Source organism: Marmota marmota, unplaced genomic scaffold (assembly GCF_001458135.2).
Source record: "Marmota marmota marmota unplaced genomic scaffold, marMar, whole genome shotgun sequence".
NCBI lineage: Eukaryota > Metazoa > Chordata > Mammalia > Rodentia > Sciuridae > Marmota > Marmota marmota.
The window spans coordinates 15,198,408-15,215,308 of NW_026000068.1; the positions used below are offsets into that span (position 1 = coordinate 15,198,408).

At 36.5% G+C, this 16,901-nt stretch overlaps 2 protein-coding genes across 2 annotated transcripts in view; one reads left to right on the forward strand and one right to left on the reverse strand.

Annotated features, from left to right (window-relative positions):
* LOC107146397 (small integral membrane protein 15-like) overlaps positions 1-224 on the reverse strand; it is a 2,158-nt gene extending 1,934 nt beyond the window's left edge. The window contains exon 1 of the mRNA XM_048814029.1: positions 103-224. The gene's annotated coding sequence lies outside the window, so the exon portion shown is untranslated. The remainder of the gene's footprint in view (positions 1-102) is intronic.
* Positions 1-16,901, forward strand: part of Mroh2b (maestro heat like repeat family member 2B) — a 71,404-nt gene that overhangs the window by 10,970 nt on the left and 43,533 nt on the right. Inside the window, exons 7-17 of the mRNA XM_015490407.2 lie at positions 6,330-6,470; positions 6,839-6,931; positions 7,022-7,091; positions 8,283-8,396; positions 9,289-9,362; positions 10,989-11,111; positions 12,359-12,472; positions 14,015-14,171; positions 14,319-14,359; positions 15,213-15,354; positions 15,905-15,945. Coding sequence (XP_015345893.1) covers positions 6,330-6,470; positions 6,839-6,931; positions 7,022-7,091; positions 8,283-8,396; positions 9,289-9,362; positions 10,989-11,111; positions 12,359-12,472; positions 14,015-14,171; positions 14,319-14,359; positions 15,213-15,354; positions 15,905-15,945 — 1,110 coding nt within the window. The remainder of the gene's footprint in view (positions 1-6,329; positions 6,471-6,838; positions 6,932-7,021; positions 7,092-8,282; positions 8,397-9,288; positions 9,363-10,988; positions 11,112-12,358; positions 12,473-14,014; positions 14,172-14,318; positions 14,360-15,212; positions 15,355-15,904; positions 15,946-16,901) is intronic.

The window sequence follows — 16,901 nt, forward strand, 5'->3', positions numbered from 1 at the left end:
GGGGGGGGGGGGGTCAGCTTATGCTTGAGTAGTGATCTCTAATTTTGTCCGGGGATTATCAGTGAGCCAAGCACAATTTCAGATGACCCTTGGTGGTTTTGCCTTCTTTGGTTCCACAGTATACTTCTGAGAGCGTTAAATTCTTGCGCTGCGGCCACCTCTGCCCGACACCCGGACACCATTGCAGAGGCCGCCATCAGCCGCTCTGCATCGCCCCAAAAGCATGGGCTGACACTTTGTAATGTCAGTGTTAAAGACAGATTCAGAATAGGGATGAATTAAGGCAAGGTCATACATGGTAAAAGGATCAATTAATGTAGTGTCGGTGGTCTTGATGAATGAAGTCAGACTCTGAAGAAGACACCTAGTGTGTTTCCTAGATTTCTGGGATCAGTGGTCTTGGTGCCATGAATTTAGATAAAGGAAATGGGTGGAAGAACAAATCTGGGACAGTACAACATGGATTAATGTAGACATTCCAACTTGAATGTCTCTGGTTCATTGAAGTGGAGATATTAGTAAGTTAGGGGATATTCAGGTTGGAGTTAAAAAGGAAAAACAAAAACTGGTTGCATAGATATTAGTGTCATTGTTTCAGATAGAGCTATACAAGGAAAATATGGAGAGTGGAAAGTGCCAAAAAATAGAGTTCTGCGGGAAAGCAAAGGAAGGACTCATGACAGGAATTTGAGGATTGTACTGGAGGAGTAGGAGAACAAAATAAGTTGAAATCTTAGAAACAAAGAAAGAAAAATTTTTAAGAAGAATAAAGTTCTACAGAGTCCATCATTAGAGTGCTCAATCAAGAAAAGTCTTGAAAAGTACCTGTTGTATAGAAATGCTTGGTAGAAGAGCCACCACCTACCTGATGCAATCTTTTGTATACAGGATTGAACCCAGGGGAAATTAACCACTGAGCCACATCCCCAGCCTATTTATTTATTTATTTATTTATTTATTTATTTATAGATGGGATCTCATTAAGTTACTTAGGGTCTCATTGTTGCTGAGGATGGCTCTAAATTTGCAATCCTCTTGCCTTAGCCTTCCAATTGCTGGAATTATAGTCATGCACTACCATGCCCAGCTTGATCTTGTCTTGAATAGAATAAATGGTCATTGTTTTGAGCTGGTCTGCTTGCAACAAAATTCAGCCCAAACAAAAAAAAATTATCATATAATATTAGCTAGAAATAGTAGACTATAGAACTATATAGTTAGTTAAGAATTGTATATATAACAAATTAAAATTTTAAAAATAAATTTAAAAAAGAAGCTAAACAGCTTAAGGAAATTGGGGAAAATCAAAAAATAAATAGAAGTGAAAGATTAAAAAACAAAAAAGAATGCTGTTTCACAATGAAACCTCTGAGAAAGAAATCAGGAAGTCAATATCATTCGGAATGCCTCAAAAACATAAAGTACCTAGGAGTAAACCTATCCAAGGAAGTGAAAAATTTCTGCAGTGAAAATGGTAAAACACTGAAGAAAGAAATCAAAGTAGGCATTAGAAGATGGAAAGACCTCCCATGATTATGGATTAGGAGAAATAACATTGCTACAGTGGCCATACTACCAAAGTAATCTACAGATTCAATGAAACACTCATTAAAATATCAATGTCATTATTCACAAAACTAAAAAAAAAAAAAAATTCTAAAGTTTATTTGGAATCACAACAGATCCCAAATAGCCAAAGCAATCCTTAGCAAAAAAAAAAAAAAAAAAAAAAGAATAAGGCTGAAAGCATCACAATTCCTGGATTTCAAAATATACTGCAGAGCCATAGTAACAAAAACAGCATGGAATTGGCATAAAAATAGGCACAGCCAATGGAATAAAATGGACAACCCAGAAATAAACTCTCACATATACAGCAATATGATTCTTGACAAAGATGTCCAAACCTTGTGTTGGAAAAAAGATAGCCTCTTCAACAAGTGATGTTGGGGAAAGTGAATATCCATCCTTAGTAGGTTGAAACTAGATCCCCATTTCTCATCCTGTACAAAAATTAATGAAAATGGATCAAAAACCTAACATAAGATCTGAAACTGCAAGGCCACTAGAGGAAAGCATAGGAAAAACACCTTAAGATACAAGCACAGGCAACAATTTCCTGACTTGAACTCAAGAAATAGTTCAGGAAATAAAGGCAAGAATTGACAAATGCAATTACATCAAATTAAAAAGGTTCCGCACAGCAAAGGAAACAATCAACAGAGTGAAGAGACAGACTACAGAGTAGGAGAGAACCTTCGTTTGTTATTTATCTGATGGAGAGTTAATATCCAGAATACACAAAGGACAAAAAACATCAAAAGAACTCTAATCCAGTTTAAAAGCAGTCTGAACAGACACTTCTCAAAAGAAGTACAAATAGACAATAATAATATGGGGGAAAATGCTTAACATCTTTAGCCATCAGGGAAATGCAAATCAAAACTACACTGAGGGTCCACCTCACCCCAGTCAGCAAGGCTATTATCGAAAGAAAAAAAAATGCTGGAAATAATATGGAGAAAAAGGAATCCTTAGATAAAGTATATAACCACTATGGGAAAAAAGGTACAGAGGTTTCTCACAAAAACTAAAACTACAACTACCATACAATTCAGCTATACCACTCCAGGGTATACACCCCCCAAAATGAAATCAGCACACTTAAGAGATACCTGCATACCTATCTTTATTGTGGCACTGTTTACAATATTAACATTTCATACCCAGCCTAGGTGCTCATTAAAGGTGAATGAATTTTTTTAAATGTAATAAACATTTATGATAGAATGTTGTTCAGTCCTAAAGAATGAAATCATTTCATTTGCAGGAAAATGGATGGAACTGGAGGTCATCATGCTAAATGAAATAAACCAGACACAGAAAGACAAGTAGCATGTTTTCAGTATATGTGGAAAATTAAAAGAAGAAGAAGAAGAAGAAAAGAAAGAAAGAAAATATGACCTGAAAGTAGAAGAGGAACTATCAAGGACTGGAGAGGATGGGGAAGGAAGAAGGAGTAGTGGGGAAGCGGGATATGATTAAATGCCATATGTGTATCTATGGAAATGTCACAGTGAAATCCATTGATTTGTACAATTAATAGGAGTTAACATTTATAATAAAAATTGAAAAAATGGTGTAGGGCATTTTAATTAAAATACATAAAAAAGGAAAGAATAGGTAAAAATTTTTAAAAAGCATATTAAACTAGACAAAGACACATCAAGGAAAGAAAACTTCAGACCAATATCCTTAATGAACATAGATGCAAAAATTCCTAATAAAATCCTGACAAATCTCATACAAAAACACATTTAAAAGATAGTGCACCATAATCAACTGGTTTCATCCCAGGGATGCAGGGTTGGTTCATACAGCAATCAATTAATGGAATCCATCACATGAATAGGCTTCAAGAAAAGAATCATGTGTTATCTCAATAGGTGCAGAAAGAGCATGTGACAAAATACAGCATCCATTCATGTTTAAAACACTAGAAAAAATAGGGATAGAAGAAATAACCCAAGTCCCACATCATTCTAACCAGAGACAAAATGAAAGCATTCTCTCTAAAAACAGGAGCAAGACAGGGATGCCCTCTTTCACTACTTCTATTCAACATAGTCTTGAAACTCTAGCCAGAGCAATTAGACAGATAAAAGTAATTAAAGGAGTGTGAATAGGAAAAGAAGAACTCCAACTGTCATTATTTGTCAACAGCATGATCCTATATTTATAAAATACAAAATATTCCACTCAAAACTTCTGGAACTAATAAATGAATTTAGCAAAGTAACAAGATATAAAATCAACACCCAGATATCAAATGCACTACTATACATCAGTGATGAATCCACTGAAAGAGAAATTAGGAAAACTATCCCATTCACAATAGCCTCAAAAAATAAAATATTGGGGAATCTATCAAAAGGAGTAAAGGACCTCTGCAATGAAAACAACAGAACACTAAAGAAAGAAATTTAGGAAGACCTTAGAAGATGGAAAGACCTCCCATGTTCTTGGATAGACAGAATCAATACTGTCAAAACGACCATATACTGAAAGCACTATACAGATTCAATGCAATTCCCATAAAAATTCCAATGACATTCTTTATAGATATAGAAAAAATGGTCATGAAATTCAACTGAAAAAATAAGAGGCCAATAATGGTCAAAGCAATCCTGAGGGAGAAAAGTGAAGCAGAAGGCATCACAATACCAGACCTCAAATTATGCTACAGAACTATAACAACAACAGCCTGATACTGACACCAAAACAGACAAGAAGATCAATGGAACAGAATGGAAGGCACAGAGACAAACCCACAAAAACCCAATTACTTCATACTAGACAAAGGTACCAAAAACATATATTGGAGAAACAATAGCCTCCTCAACAAATGGTGCTGCAAAAACTGGAAATCCACATGAGGCAAAATGAAATTTTAGCCCCTATCTCTCACCTTGCATGAAACTCAAAGTGGATCAAAGACCTAGAAATTACACCAGAAACCCTGCAAATACTGCAAAAAAAAAATGTAGGGCCAACTCTTCACTATGTTGGATTAGGAAATGACTTTCTCAATGACTCCTAAATCACAAGGAATAAAGTTAACAATCAATAAACTGGAATTCATCAAACCAAAAAGCTTCTTCACAGTAAAGAAACCAATCAAGAATGTGAAAAGAGGGCCTACAGAATGGGAGAAAATCTTTGTCATCTGCACGTCAGATAGGACATGAATTTCCAGGATATATAAAGAGCTCAAAAAAAAACCAAAAAAGAAAAAAATCAATAAATGGGCTAAGGAATGGAACAGACACTTCACAGAAGAAGAAATACAAATGGTCAACTAATATATGAAAAAAATATTCAACACACATAGCAATTAGAGAAATGCAAATTAAAACTACACTGATATTTCATCACACTCCATTCAGAATGGCCATTATTAAGAAAACAAATAACAATAAACATTGACAAGGATGTTGGGGAAAATGTACACTAAAAAAAAATTTTGGTGAGACTGCAAATTGGTGCAACTACTCTGGAAAGCAGTATGGCAATTCCTCAAAACACTAGAAGTGGAAACACCATTTGATCCAGGTATTCTAATTCTTAGTATATATCCAAAGGATTTAAAATCAGCATACGACAGTGGCACAGCTACATTAATGTTGATAACAACTCAATTCATATTTGCTAAGCTATGGAAACAACCTAGGTGCCCTTAAACAGGTGAATGGATAAAGAAAATGTGGTATTTATACGCAGTGGGAATATCACTCATCCATAAATAAGAATGAAATTATGGCATTTGCCAGTAAATGGATGGAACTGGAGACTATCATGAGAGGTCAAATAAGCCAACACCAAAAAACCAAAGGTTGAACATTCTCTCTAATATTTGGATGCTAACTCATAACAAAGGAGGCAGGGGAGGGGAATTAAAGAAGTTCATTGGATTAGACAAAGGTGAATGAAGGGAAGGGATGGGGGAATAGAAAAGGAAAGATAGTGGAACAAATCCATAATAATTTTCCTATGTACATATATGAATATAGCATATTGAATTCCACCATAGTGTGCATCCTCAAGAATAGGGTCCTAATTAGAATAAGATTATTCCATGCTTGCATAGTTTTATCAAAATGAATTCTACTGTCATGCATAACTAAAAAGAAACAAAATTTTTTTTAAAAAAAATTAAAAATAATATATGCCAAACCATGTCATATATGGCTGTTGTGGCTACTGTTTTCTTTTTCCAAATATTTGTGATATCTAAATTTTTATAATCAAAATTTATTACATTTATAGGTTGTACTGTGTAAGTTGTTCATTTTCATTGTCAAGTGGAGAGGAAATCATAGTGGAGAAGTGAATGGGAGGTGGGAAGTGAAGATAGCACATGTATCAAACTTCTTCAAAATGTTTTATCCCAAGACAGGGAAAGAGAGGGGGAACTGGGTGGAGCTAACAGTAATGGATCAAGGTGATATGCAGTCACTAAATATTTCTTAAAAGAAGGAAATTTTCAATTTATTAATATATAAAAGAAAGTGACTTAGAGATTCAACAAAAAGGAAGAAGGTCAAGTATTACAATGAGTATCAATGTAGATACAGATGCAAATATAAATACTGCTCTGCCTCATGCAGTGGCCTTCACCAGAGCATCTTTTAAAAGATTTTTACAGAACCTCTTCTTGCCTGAAAGCATCAAGTAAAAATTATTGGGATCCCCTAAAGCTCCTTATACCCAGTAAATATATAAATACTATAATCATGTATTAGAAATGGTATATTTTGCTGCTTCTACAGATTTTGGCCATAGTAAAGGTCCATGGCCCCACTGTGAGCCTGCTGCTACACCGAGAAGACTTCTGTGAATTTGCCCTAAACCAGGTACACTGGCTCCTGAACCAGTATAAAGACCAAGAGATTGATTTCCACATCACTCAGGTAAGAGCCACACCTTAAAGGAACTGAATCAGAATCAATCTCCAACCTTTCTGAGGACATTGAGTCTCAAAGGACCTATGGAACTTAAAGACCTGTTTGGCAGCTGAACTTAAATACTTGGTAAATGGGAGGTGGAGATAGGTTGTCTTAGCTAGTGATGGTAACTCCGCGAAGGGACTGAAAAATTTCATTCCAAAATACTGAGGCACTGAACAAGGTGAAGGGAGCCTGAATCATTGAAGAAAACCTGTAACTGTGGGAAGGTTATGGGGTTGTTCTCCTCATAAATTTTACCTATTTGCATTCCACGTCCTGGGTCTCTGCATCTCTGGTGGATTCCGCCTAACCTGTGAGCGCTTCCATTTTAGAGTATAAAAGAGACACTGGCTGCAGCAGTCGTGTATGACATTGTCCTTCCCAGAAACTTGAGAAAATCCATCTTTATCAATTTACTTCACCAGGTAAGATGACCCTGCTGTCAACTCTGTTTGCTTTTAACTGGTTTTCTGTTTTTCACTTCTATCACCTGATTTTTTTTCCTCCCCATTCAGTTCTGCAGAATTCCAGAGCCTTCTGCAAAGGAAAATGAAGTTGAAGCTTCAAACTGTTTCCTCATTCTAGGTAGGATCCTGCATCCTGAGGGCATTAAAAAAAAATGTCCCCAGGTGACCAAAACAACAATGGTAAGAGGGTGTGCAAATTGTCACTTTAGTTATCACCACATATAACACACACAAAATGTTTCTTCAGCTCACAGTTCTATGCCTGCCCCTCTCCCGTAAGCTTCCAGGAGGGATGGTATAGGTAAGGTGGCAGGGTTCTGGGAATAGAGAATTTTCAGCTCTCAGTCCATAGAAGTCCCTGGGAAACTAGGAAGAGTTGCTAACCCTAAGAATAGGAAATTGGCTATTTTTTTCTTGGTATTTCAGATGATGAGAAACTGTCAAGTCCAAAGTCACCCCTTTTCACCTTTGGCCATCCCATTGTGTTCAAGCCTCTTTAGCCCTCAATCTTTCTCTACCTCCTCACTCTCCTTTTTCTTCTTGCTCTTATGGCACCGTCATAGCCCCTTCATCACCTGGTTGGAATGACTGCCACAGAAGAAGTCAAGTCCCCAGATCAGGATGCAAAACTCTGCACCAGCTCAGCTCCTGGGGATGAAGCGCAGCATCCGTCTAAAGCCTCCCACATCTCCAGTCTCCATCCAAAATGTCACCACACTGACTTCATTGTATACCTTTCTATTATGTTCTACTTCTCTTGTGACAAACCCCTCTGTCTCTATACATTCCTCCTCGGCCTAATTAACTAATTTATTTCATCTCTGACAATTTCTGAAACAAACTGCTCTCCTCCAGCCAGGCATTTCCTCAACTTGGCCTGCTTCAATGCCTGCAGTCCTCTAGCTTCACATCTGGCAAAACATCACTCCCGTCTGCCTCCATTTCCATACCTCCGTCTGGCCAAAACTGTGTCTCTTCTCCTCTTCTTCTAAGGACACCAGTCATGTTGAACCAGGACCCACTCTAAGGACCCTCTATTAACTTGATTATATCTGCAAAGATCTTAATTTCCAAATAAGGCCATGTTCACAGGTATTAACATAAGTGAACCCACTAGATATAGAAAGTTCTTAGTAACCAAACTGCTTAAGTAATTCTGAAATACGAAGCATGGACATCATATAATCAAATTACAAACTGAAGAGTGACTTTGACAATCCTCATGATAAAATTCACTTCTTCCCATGCAGAAGCATTTACCTGAGATGAAAATGAGTTCTTATGACCCCAGTATTTCTTAAACCTGCAGCCCATTCCAATGCAGCAGACCTGATGGAATTTTTTGATGAACAGATAAGAAGTAACAATGAAGTTATTCGAATAGGAGTCTTGACTTTGTTAAAATCAGTCATCAGTGCTGAGGGTAAGCATTAGGGACAATACAGAGTGGTTTATTTCATACCAAGAAGCAAACTAATGCCTATGCATCCCATTAATTCTATCTTAAGTTATCTGTAAAACATCATATGCACATTAAACTCTGCCTTCTCAGTCTTAAGCAGTCCATTACTTTTAAACAGACATTTTCAGTTGCCTCTCTTCTTTCATGATACTTTGGATACATTCTGTTGAAATAGATGAGTAGATTTTTCAAATCAAATTTCAATTTTAGAAGCTCCAGCAAGTAGATTAAGAAAATCAATTACAAACAGCAGGTAGGCAGGAGGAATGTACAATTCCCTACATGTTAGTACATTTAAAATAGAGAGTAATTTAATGAATTACCACATTTCATTAATTCCAAAAAGCATTCAGTATTTTCATAATATTGAACGAGTCTTTCATTTTAAAACATCTTTAGTTAACCACTATTTTTTTTCTTTTTTTTGGTGCAATATAAAATAACAGTGCATCATAAAATTGATGATACCTGTGATTCAATAAAATGAGAATTCATTTTTTGCACAACATAATATAGATTTTTTTTTTAAAAATTACAGTTAGCACTATACTAAAGAATCAGCATATTAGAAAACATAATGTAGTCTTACAAAATTCAGAGCTGATCCACCAGGAATGACATATTGAATCCCTGATGGAAGCGAACACTTCAAACAAGATGAAACAAATGTCGTAGGAAGTAAAGAAAGACACAGACTCCTTAAAGAGTTAGGAAAGAAAAGGGTAGGAAATAATTGAATAACATGTTAAAGACAAAAGACAATCATGTACCATAATTCTAGTAGGTTTTCACCAACCGTAAAAACACTGTACTCCTACTGGATCTGACCTCACAATCTTTCTTTTTCTTCCAGAACCCAGGTTGAGGGATCACATCATTTCAATTGAAAGAACAGTCAAAGTTGTCATGGGTGACCCCAATACAAAAGTAAGAGAATTAATAGAAACTTTTACTTTGTTATTGGTAGTTATAGGAATAGATGAAATAACACTAATTTTTAAAGAATCAACTGTGAGACTGCTTTAAGAAGAGATCAATGATCAATTTCATTTTTAAAATAACTCAATCCCAAAAAGATAAACTCCATGAAGGTAAAACCCTAAGAGTCCTTTCAATGGACTCTCACCCAGAGCAGCACTTTGTCAATGCTCTTCAGATATTTAAAAATAAATGTTAATTATAAAGATAATGTGTTTCCCCCTCCCTCCCCCCAAAAAAACCCTGAATCTTGTTCTTAGCTTATATATCCTCTTTTCCATCCAGAGAGCACTGAGAACAAGTCTTGCACACCATAGATTGCTCAATATTTCCTGATTATTTGATTAAAGTAGTAAAGTCAGAAAATATAGAACTTATGCTAGGAGAAATCAAGAAAATTAGCAGTTATTGTAGTCTTTGTATGAAACCTACACCTTGAGAACAAACTCTTTGCAGAAGGGGAGAAAGAAGAGGAGAAAAACCTTCTAAAAGGCTTTGGACTTCAATGGATATTTTGTTATTTAAAATAACAAAAACTTTGCAATACATAATAAAGGAGTAAAATATGAACATGCAAAAATATATATCACTCCATTATGTATACATATACATTTATTTATATATTTATATATGTGTGTGTGTGTGTGTGCGCGCGCGTGTGTGTTCCAGTAATGAATGAAGCCAATAGAAGAACTATGAAAGTAGTTTGGAATAGAATAAAAAAGTATGGATACATTCAAAGGCCAGCTCCCTAGGCAAATAAAAAAAGAAGATGGATCTTTTTTGCTTTGCTATGGAGAGTAATTCTGTGTCTTCATACTTTGACCATCAAGCAGCCCTGCTTTTCTGTTAAAAATTAGTTTTTACTTCCCACCCTGCAATAAATTACCCATTCACTCAAGGATTGGGTCTTCAGGTTTCTGTCCTCCAGGGAAGCAATCAAATAAATGAATTTAAACCAAATATTGCTAAAAATATTATAACGCAAATTTATAATATCTCCCTCTAATTCTAAAGGCTAGATATATTTCAGAATTCACAATTTTTTAGATTATAGAAAGATATTATTGTAATAGCAACCCAAAATCTAAATCGATGGGTATTTCTGCAATACAATGTACACATATCCACACTACGCATAAGACTACAAACAGCTTTAAAAGAGATTAATATGGATTTTGCCACTAAATGATTTTAAAAAACAAAATTCCAGTTTTCAGGGTTCTTTGGATTTTAGAATTGTGAATAAACAATTGAGGACCTGTAATTCAATCTACAATACTCTTCATTGAGTATATTTAAAGTGAGGCAGTGTTTCAGCCCCAAGTTTCCAACATTTTACAATAAAGGATATGTCTTTGGGATCTGGGGAAAAATATTTAGGTTGAAGAGAGCATTTCCAGTGACTCTGTAGATTGTTTCCTACTCCATTTATTTATTGTAAATATAGCTCATTTTATATTCTCTTTTGAAAAGGTTCCCACCTTTGAATGACTCACAATGGTTATAAGATAAGGTACATCTCCATTCTTCTAAACATACTAAAGTATTGCTATTGCCTTGTTCCTACTCTAGGTGAGGAAATCCACCCTTCTTCTCATCCAAACCATGTGTGATAAGTGCTACATTGAAGACCGGGAAGGATGGCCCTTGATTGATTATGTCTTCTCCCAGTTTGCAAAGTCTAACAAGAAACTGGTATGAGGGGTCTTCAGTTTTGAGTGTCACACTGAAACCTGGGATTTAAAAAAATTACTGGGCTCTATTAAATAACTGATTTCAAAGTTATATTTCATTGTGATTTTTCGGTAATTTTTATTGGCCTCTGGATTCTCAGCTCCCTTTCACTCCTGTCAACAAGTAAAAGGAAGGTTAAATCACAGTTTTCTCTGAGGAGACAACCAGCATCCTTAATTTTGAGAATGGGGTTGGTGTGGAGAGGCACAGAGAGAGTGTACTGTTTTTAAGAAAACAAGAGACACTGATACTAAATGCACTAATGTTTTAGTCCATTTGGTCAGCTAATGCAAAAATGACATAGACTGTGTGGCTTGTGAACCTTTATTCCTCACAGTTCTGCATGATGAGAAATCCAAGATTCAATGTCTGGTGAGGGCTTGCTTCTTCACAGACGGTGCCTTATCCCTATGTCCACACATAGGACAGCCACCTAGCCCACCAAGATTCCTTTCACATGACCATCAATTTCAAACACAAAGCCTCTGCCCTCATGACCTAATCACCTTCCAAGTGCCACTCCTCCTAATACCATCACCATGAGCATTAAGATTTCAACACATGAATTTTGGGGAAACACAACCATTCAGACCATAACAACAGGGCTCAACTTTCTGTAGATGAAAATTGTGTGTAAGTCAAGGCAAAGTGGCATACACCTGTTATCCCAGTGTCTCTGGAAACTGAGGCAGGAGAATCACAAGTTCAAAGCCAGCCTCAGCAACTTAACAAGGCCCTAAGCAACTTAGCAAGACCCTGCCTCAAAATAAAAAAATAAAAAAGGCTGGGAATGTGGCTCAGTGGTTAAGTGCTCCTGAGTTCAATCCCTGGTACAAAAAAAAAAATTGAGATATATCAGCAATTTTAGGAAGAAATCACAACTGAAATTGCAATCTACTCCACTAGGAAGCAGTGCTTTAAAAATTTTTGCCCCAGAGAAAATGAAAAAGAACTGATTGGGGGTGGGGATATCCTCTGCTCAAAGATCCTCACAATTTTTACTTTTCTATTTTATCCAGGGGTGTATTTTCCAACCCATTCCTCCAAGGGGCCCTTTCAAATAGGGATTAGATGTTGGAGACAATATCACCAGAATCCAGAGCTCCTTGAGTGACAACATCCCCATTCTAGAAACTGAAAACACATCTACATAAGGTTAGAAGGACCAACATTAGGGCTTATTGTCACCTGTTTCATCTTTATTAAAGGAAAAAACAGTGAAATCTAATTCCCACGAGGAAGAAATTGGGGAGAAATCTGTTCAAGAAACAAGTCTCAAGGTCCTTAGAAACCTGGATCCACTCGTCTTTGGAATGCCCCAGGTAAGTGTTCCTTCGTCAACAGCTAGTTACTTCAACCACCTGCCCAAAGCTCTGCCCTCTCAGGATGAAAGACAGGGGTTTGTGTCATCAGCTTTTTGATGCTTTGACTAGAGGATGTACATTGTTATGTTCAGCACATAGAGTTTCCTCAAAAATCAGAAGTGGAATAAATCAATTTAATAATTAAGGTAACTAATAATAGCTACATATATCTGAATAGTGCAGCATAGTTTTATAAACGCGTATATATTCTCTTCTCCCCAAACCTACCTAGAAATAGTATTGAGTAGTGAATGGGAGCTATGATGCAATAGACACTAAACTTTCCTGATTCATCTGGGAAGATGTTAAGTCACCCATGCTGAAGCCTTACCAAATACCCAATTAATCTGCACCTAGGGGGAGGAGTCTTGGAATCAACATTTTCCTTAAGCAAAATAGCCTGAGAAAGAATGTTCATGGCCAGAAGTACATAGCCCATCCAAGGAGACAATTAACAGACCACCCGATTTAAGTGGATCATAGGCTTCATGTATGTTGGTGCGTGGTTTGAGTTATCTGGGACATTCATTTAAAATGCAGATCCTGGCCACATGCCAGATGTGCTGAATCAGTAAATCTGAACATGGAGCCCATGAGTCTGCAATCAAATCCATTCCAATATTTCTAATGCATCCTAAGATTGAAACTTTTGACTCCACAAATAAAGGCTGTCCCAGACTCTAAAGGTCCTGGAAAGCCAAACTCCTACCTTGTGTTTTGTTTAACAAACCAATGAAAATTTTAATCAAAAGCCTAAGCACTGCAAATAATAGTTATAGGAAACTAATGGACCAAGATACAGGTAGTCTAAGCAAAGAGACTTTGTGACAGACCAGCCACAACTCACAGCATTGTAACTGTAGGAATTGGAACTGCGGCAGCATTGTAACAGTAGGAATGAAACATAGAAGGGCATGAAAGATTTTACAATGAAAATGACAACTTGGTGATAAAATGCAGACGACAAGGAAGAAAGCAGAGTCCAAGTTGACACCAAGGTCTCCATTATGACAAGAGAGATTTCCTGGGTAGGGGAATGGGGCATGAAACACAGTATTTATACAAACTATAGCAATTCTAGACCTTCAGAGCAGAAAGATGAGAGCCTGGAACACTAAGAATATCCTATCCTCTCCCAGTGGTTCTTAGTTGGAGCAGCCTGGGGAAATATGTGGAGCATTTTCAGTTGTCACACTGATGACAGGAACTTGGTGAAGGGGACCCTAGGACATTAGACTTCCTGTGGTACCTGCAACCATCCCTGACAATGAGGAATTGTCTTGCCCCAAATTCCAGGAAGAACCATTGAGCAACACTTACTACAACTAGCACTTGAAAATAAAAGGGATTTTACCTAACTTATTTCATTTTGACCTGTCCTGAACCACAAGATTTTAAACAATGAAAGTTTCTGAATCAGAAGGAAACCTCAGTGAGGCTTAGGAAGAAGTCATAGAAAAGAATAAGTGATCATATCATCTTGCTCTGTGTGTTCCACAGGTCCTATGGCCAAGAATCCTGACTTTTGTGGTGCCTGAAGAATACACAGGAACCCTGGACTACCTGTTCAACATCATCCGAATTCTGATCATGGCAGAAGAGAGGAAGAAGTATAATATGAAGGAGTCATCGGCACTCGTCCTCTCTACAGGAGCTGGTTCGTACATTCAGAAACAAAGCCAAGTTTTGCTATTAGGAGAGACTCATTTCCAGAAAGTCTTCTGTGCTCTGATCTTCCACCCAACCCCAGTCTGAATTTCTCTGGCCCCTACAGTGATGATTGAAAATTACTTTCTCTTTCTAGTGAACCTTCCTTCACCACAGCAGCTACTGGCCAGACTTCTGGTAAGTGAGTTAAAAAGACGAATTTCAGTTGCTGTGGATAATTCAGTTCAAAATACAATGCTAATAAAAATTGCGTAAACATTGGGCATGGTGGTACATACCTATAATTTCAGCTATTCATGAAGTTGAGGCAGGAAGATGGATCGCAAGCTCAAAGCCAGCCTTGGCAAACATAGTGAGACACTTTCCCAACAACAAATTACATACATACTCAAAAAAAAAAAAAAAAAAAAAAAAAACCCNAAAAAAAAAAAAAAAAAAAAAAAAAAAAAAAAAACACTAACATGATCTCAGTAACAAAATTTCTACTATACTAAAGACATGTGGTATATGCAACTACTGGCAAGATTGTTTCCTCACTTTGAAATGTTTTTCAAACTTTATGACTTTATAATACTCATAGACTGAATCTCATCCAGAAGTACCATCAAACAAATCCCACACCATTTGTATGGACTTCCCTTCTATCTTTTTGGCCACATATGTATCATTTACTCAAGCATGTTTCCATATGCATTCATTTATTTAATAAATAGATAGATCTGAGTATTAATTCTTTCCATTTATCTTTTCTTCTTCCTTTTTATTTATTTATTTGTGTGTGTGTGTATGTGTGTGTGTGTGTGTGGCTTCCATGTATTTTTTTCATCTTTATTATCATCAGGGGGAAAAAATGGGAGGATTGTCTAAATATTATCTTTGCTGTAGAATAAGAAAGGACTGTGATGATTTGTTAAGTGACTATCCAATTTAGGAATCAAGAGAATCTGGAACAAAAAAAAAAAAGGAAAAGGTAGGTGAACCTTTTAAATACCTCTAAAATTGATGAATACTTATCTCTTTCATCCTTCAGGTAATATCTGTGCTTGCCAGTCTAGGTTCGTTACGTGGAGCTGGTGCAATAGGACTTTTGAAGATACTGCCTGAGATAATTCACCCCAAATTGGTAGACTTATGGAAAACACTAGTACCTGAGCTCCTGAAGCCTCTGGAAGGTACTTGGATAGAGTCTTTACTAAGGAGATGGGAACACAAAAAAACGGTGCAACATTTCTCTGTGTGAAACTGTTGTTGCTCATTTTAGGCTACAACTCTGAGCTTGGCATTGCAAGTTAGACAACAATCTATGTATTTTTCCTTAATTCCTCGTGTTTTATTTCTCTACCAATGCTCATACTGTGAGAGGACCTGGTGGGGCACACGCTTTGCAGGAAGGCTTACTTTTGCTCTGACCTTTTTCTTATATCTAGACAAACTCTGTTTTGATATTCTTCTAAAAAGTCATTATTCATTCACATTCGAGTATCAAAATATAGTGATTTCAGTAATTACTGCTGAAATTAGGAAAAAAAAACACCTAGATTTGTTTAAGGGATTAAATACGCACTCTTCACCTAACAAGTACTTTAAAGTTGCAAAAATAGTAAATTTCATCACAGAGCAGGAAGAAAGCCTGAAATGGAGTTCCAGCATCAACTGGGGGCCTGGTGGGGGAGAATTTGAGACAAGTTTGTTTGCAGTTATTGCTTCAATTTTTATTTCTAGGAAACAATGCTAGTGTGCTGTGGGAACTCATGCTGCTTCAGGTAAGGGTGGCTTCTAGGTGAATTGTTAAAGATGAATGAGGAAATAAACTGTAGCTACCCCTCCTTTTTTATATTCATTCTTTTTAGTTATACATGACAGTAGAATCCATTTTGATGTAATTGTGAAAACATGGAATATGTCTTGTTCCAGTTCAGCCCCACCCCCCCCCGTACCTCCCCTTTTCCTTCCCTCTCCCATCTTCTGTTCCCTTTCCTCTACTAATCTTCTGCCATTTAACCATAGCATTTTTTAAATTAATTTCTTGTGGATGTACCTGATGCTTAGATCCACTGTGGATCTAATATTATATATTAACATAGGATAAAGTTACATCTACCCCTTTTAACAACTAGATTAACAACAAAAGAAATTTTCTTTCTCTGTTAGGAAGCCTTCATAGCAGTTCATTGTCTTCCTCCTATCTTCAGTATAGGTCTAGTCTTCTTTTTCCAAAACTGTGTGCCTGTGCCTTCTTCCCCTCATCTTCTAAGTCTGTTTAATTTCTTTCCTTTAAGGAACCCATTGGATGCTCTCCTATTAAAAAATAACGCATATAAGCATTTTCACTGGCTTTGACATTGTGTCTTTTTCTAACCTTGAAGTGGAAAAATATAGGAGAAATCATACATTTTAGAAATTTCATGGATTTTGTCCTCCAAAAAGACAAAAACAAAAACAAAAAATGTCTTTTTATGTGTTGTTGAATGAAATATCAAGGGTTCAGAGGACCGAATATAACCCTGGCTCAAACAATTGGTGAATCCAGAAGTATTTACTTTACCACTGGGGAAGTTGGCAGAGATGTGCCTGTGCATTTAATTGGTTATTAAGTGCATTTAATTTCTTATTCTAAAGATCTCTCTCATGGATTTTTTAAATTTTTGATATATAATAAGCCAAACTCACATTGACAAAATGAAGTTTTTCCAAGTCTATCAAAATTTGAAAAACGTTA